This window comes from Sinocyclocheilus anshuiensis, unplaced genomic scaffold (genome assembly GCF_001515605.1).
Source record: "Sinocyclocheilus anshuiensis isolate Anshui unplaced genomic scaffold, SAMN03320099.WGS_v1.1 scaffold1185, whole genome shotgun sequence".
Classification (NCBI taxonomy): domain Eukaryota; kingdom Metazoa; phylum Chordata; class Actinopteri; order Cypriniformes; family Cyprinidae; genus Sinocyclocheilus; species Sinocyclocheilus anshuiensis.
Genome location: NW_015548278.1, coordinates 244,158 through 248,654, shown reverse-complemented (window position 1 = coordinate 248,654; position 4,497 = coordinate 244,158). Strand labels below are relative to the sequence as shown.

The 4,497-nt window shown below is 37.2% G+C and overlaps 1 protein-coding gene across 8 annotated transcripts in view; it reads left to right on the top strand.

The window, feature by feature from the left end:
* Positions 1 to 4,497, top strand: part of LOC107655805 (histone-lysine N-methyltransferase 2C-like) — a 181,720-nt gene that overhangs the window by 112,523 nt on the left and 64,700 nt on the right. For all 8 annotated transcript variants that reach the window (XM_016443383.1, XM_016443388.1, XM_016443389.1 and 5 more), the window contains exon 12: positions 2,040 to 2,203. In XM_016443383.1, the coding sequence (XP_016298869.1) occupies positions 2,040 to 2,203 (164 nt within the window). The remainder of the gene's footprint in view (positions 1 to 2,039; positions 2,204 to 4,497) is intronic.

Genomic DNA, 4,497 nt, shown 5'->3' with positions numbered 1-4,497 from the left:
AGAGCTTGTAACACTCCAAAGAGAAAGGAAAAATTGAAATCGCATCATATGACCCCTTTAATTTTCCCAACTGACAACCGCCGCTCGTTATCCGAACATTAACCGAGAAGATTTGAATATTAAATTAGTATTAAATAAATAACAGAATGGACGAGTGTCTGTGATCCGTTAAAAGTTTCTGAAAACAAAGAAAAACGGAATAAAATAATATAAATAAAAAGAATAAAATAAATAGGCCTTCACAAAATATTTTTCACTTAAATAATTAACATATTAAGATTACAAAACGAAAACACACACTGAATCCTTTTATGCGCTTTGAAGAACCGCATGTTTTTTCTTCAGACACAAAAATAAATAGCAGGCCTACCTCAGATCACAACTTTACGTTTGTGAAAGACGTAAAGTTTTTTTACGTTAAAATGTACGTGTCGACGTCCTGTGGGGGCATAGTCTTGAGCGCAGCCTGTTCTGTGACAGACAACACCGGTTTCTGCAGCGTTGAGCATTGTAGCCAATCACAGACATATCTGTTGATTTCATGAATGCAATGGCCAATCAGAGGTGTTTACTTTAGTATCTACTCACTGCTCATAAAGCAGGAGTTTTGTTCAGTGTTTCTGAGTTGTGCATGCTCGCGAATCCTCTCATTAGAACAAACAAAATGTACACACGATGTAAATAAGAGGTTAATTGTGCAGTAGTTTAGACCTTCATTAAATATAACGGAACTTGGTGAGATCGCGAAGAACAGAGATGAGTGACAGCTTTTTAATGATAATAAGGGGAAGCACTCTTTGTGCGCTTTCTAGGATATAACCCACTCAGAATTTGAATACATTCACTCACGGATTCACTCTCTGATAACCATTTATCCAATATTGCCTTTTGCCATTGTGTTTCCTTTATTACTTCAGTTAAGTGAAAGTAGAGCAGGTGCTTGCGCAGCGAAATGTCTGTAGGCACTTGTGGTTGCATGTATCGACGCCCCCGTGACTTAACAAATACATATAGAATATTTTTCTTTAACAATGCAGCAAACTTAAAATAATACTGGGGAAAAAAAAAAACTTTTAAAACCTTTTAAACCTTTTAACTGATAGTATTAATCGGTCAAAATTTTGACTTTTAAACAGTCAATATGAGCATCCCTAGTCTGCATAGAACACTGTAATTGAACCGGCAGCTTTAGAGAGTGGCTCAATTATGTCTTTGTGAATGAAAAGATGCTCATATAATTTGTGTGGCAGATTGATTTGATTCTCTTGCTTTGAGAACTGACCATGGGTCAGTCATGTAATCGTGTGCCACATCATGTGTCATGAATGTGGATGGAGTCTTTACACAACAGCTAATCAGATCTGATCTGTCATGTATCGAGAGTTACAATTTGTGACTGACTTTATTAGTTCAAAGTTCATCGCATTTAACTATTGACTATTGTAGTTATGTTACGGTAACATAACTTGGGTGTTTTCCTTTGCATTTCCCACCCATTTTCCACCTTGTTGGCTTGCATATCATATGTGTTTCCATTAGCATCACCCTATGATATTACACAGATAATGACAATTTTCAGTCAGATTTCCCAAATACTCCCTCCATCTGCCATTGGTTGGCCAAATAGATAGTCCAGCCTCAAAGTCACAGCATTGGTCGAACCAGAAATTTAGACTGTGGCCGGAGTCTAGGGTATTAATGGAAAACACTGCAGTGCTCATGGCGTAAGGCACTTAAAAAACCGAAACTGATTTCTGTAGTGAACGATGTCTGTGTACAAAATGTACACATGTGGATGCAAGAACTATAGCTCAAATAGCACATTTTTATTTAACAAAACCTTGTGCTACATGTTTCTGCTTTAGGTGCTGTACATAGAGCTTTAATATGTATTAACACTGGAAATTCCTCTATTGTTCAGGTTAACAATTAGTATCAGCGTAAATAAAACAATGTTGGATTTAGGCAAAAGCTGTTACCTTGATTTGGTGCATTGATGGTTGTCACAGATGGTTGTTTATTGTGTGTTTCTCTATCAGATGGGTTCATGTGGACTGTGACAGGCAGGAGGGTGCTGACCCTGACACCCAGATGCAGGATGGGTACACCTGTAGAGTGTGTAAGCACGTGGAGGAGGAGAGCAGGCACAATCAGCCTGTCAGCAGCCAGGAGGCTTCGTTCACTGACCCAGAGCCAGCCGAGGGTGAGTACACGTCTCTCAGCACTTGATACACTTCTGATGGGTTTGTTATCCATGCAGTTGGCAGTATTGTAGAGTTCTGGAGGCTGGAGATACTGCTCCACAACAAAGACCCTGTTTACACCTGCATCTGTGTCCGGTCATCCAGCAGTTTACTCCTGGCATTAACCTGCATATCAAATTCATCTCCTGTCACCACTTGTTATCAGATTTCGAATCTGAATCAGATTACTTACAGTATTGATATAGCACAAAAAGTATTTAAATAAACTGAAGCTTTTATCTCAATCAAATTACAATGTTTACACAACAGATAATATGTGGTTATGTATGTTTTTGACTACCTTCAAATTTATATGATTTATCGGATCACGTTTGCACCTGTATTTAGTGCTAACCACTTGATCATAACAGTCAACATCATTTTAGTACACAATTAAACATGTCTATACACATGTATAATAAAAATATTTTGTATTTGTTTTTTTCTTTCTTTCTTTCTTTCTTTCTTTCTTTCTTTCTTTCTTTTTTTCTTTCTTTCTTTCTTTAACCAGTCATGTGATGAGAAATTAATTCAGCAAAAGTGTAGATTCTTTTTTTTCTTTATTCTTCCTTTTTTTTTTATTATTATCATATATTTTAATTTCTTTTACAAAGTCAGTTCTACCATGGAATAAGTATATTAAAGTTAAATGTTTAAAAATCTACTCTCCATGTTTTTAGCTTATACTATTTTCCTGCTATGTTGAGGTTTATTTTTGCTGTTTACTTTGTCGACTGCTGTTCTGTGAGTGTTGTTGGTCAGTTGTAAGGTGCTGTAGGCCAGTTCTTGTGATGTTAAGCACTCTTCATGACTGTTACAGAGGGTGTTGCATTGAGTGTGACAAAGATGTAATGCTTGAGCCTCTCTGCTGTTACTGATTGTAATTACAGTGTGTTTGTCAGTTCAGCCAGAGACCTGAGCGTGTGAGCAGGTTGAGAAACGCCACCGCCACATCTTAATACATCTTTCATAATATGCCCTAAATGAGCATTTGCATTTTTTAGTGTCATGTAGGGACCACATTCTCCCTCCCTAAAACAATGTGAAGTCAGCATGAAATGAAAATGGCCTCGTTTACAGTTTACATTTTATTCAAAGAGGGAAAAGTGCTTGTCATTGTAATCTTGACTGTCCACCAATCCACTTATTTTGTCAATTCACTTTTTCTTATTCTTTTTTACCTGGCAATAAATCACATTACAGAAGTAAAATGGTTTGCAGATGCCATTTCATGTTGACTTTATGGCCAGTTTTTGAGTCCACCACGGAGAATTGGGTAAGACATTTTTATTTTCTTTTTTGTTGCACACTACAAATCTCTCTAAAAACTGCAACCAAAGAAAGAAAATGAACCACCTACCAGCTTCCTGTGCTCAGAGACCCAGCTGGTGACCTATCATCAAGACCCTGGAAGCTAAAAGCAAATCTTATTTTCCTTGGGCCCTTTATTAGGAATTGTAATGAGAATGAACCAGGGCTTAAAGTTCTCCGGCACCGTGCCGGATCTCCAGTGTGCTGCGTTTGGCTGCGGGAAAAAAAGATAGTCGTCCTACATTTAAAAACTCCTACATTTAAAAACACTTGTTGATATCACGTTCGAGTTCATGAGTGCGCCTACCAATGTATGAGAGGAACACAGCTTTCACTCTCAACAAAACTAACATTACTAGCCAATCAGAAGTTTTTGCTCTTATAAACACGAGACACGCATAATAGTATCCAATTACAGAGGCGCAGCTGATGAATGGAAAAGAAGCCTGGGTCTCGAGCACGACACATTGAAAAAGTTGTGTGGCGCAATGGTCAAAGATTTCCATCTAGCGTCATATTTACATAGAAAAGCTATTAAAAAAGCAGCGGAGCTTTGTAAACAGCTCAGAGTAATCACGTCATCTCCATAAGAATGATATGATTGCCAGAATGCATTCACCTATGAAAAGGTCATGTTCACACATGATCTCTTAATGGTAAATTACCAGTAAAGTCTGTATGTGTAAGTAACGCAAATCATTTAAACCTATGCCAACACAGGAGAATACATCAACATATTTCTAAATATGTGATTTATTGTGTTGCGATTTCAAAATAAAAGTTTGAATTTGCATGTGGCCAAATATTAAAATTAAATGGATTTAAACGTCGTTGAAATACATGAAACATCACCAGGCCGTTGGCACCCTCTGCAGGTATTTGTTATAATATAGGCATATTACATTATGTATTTAACAGTGTTGTTCAATAAAACCATGTACTT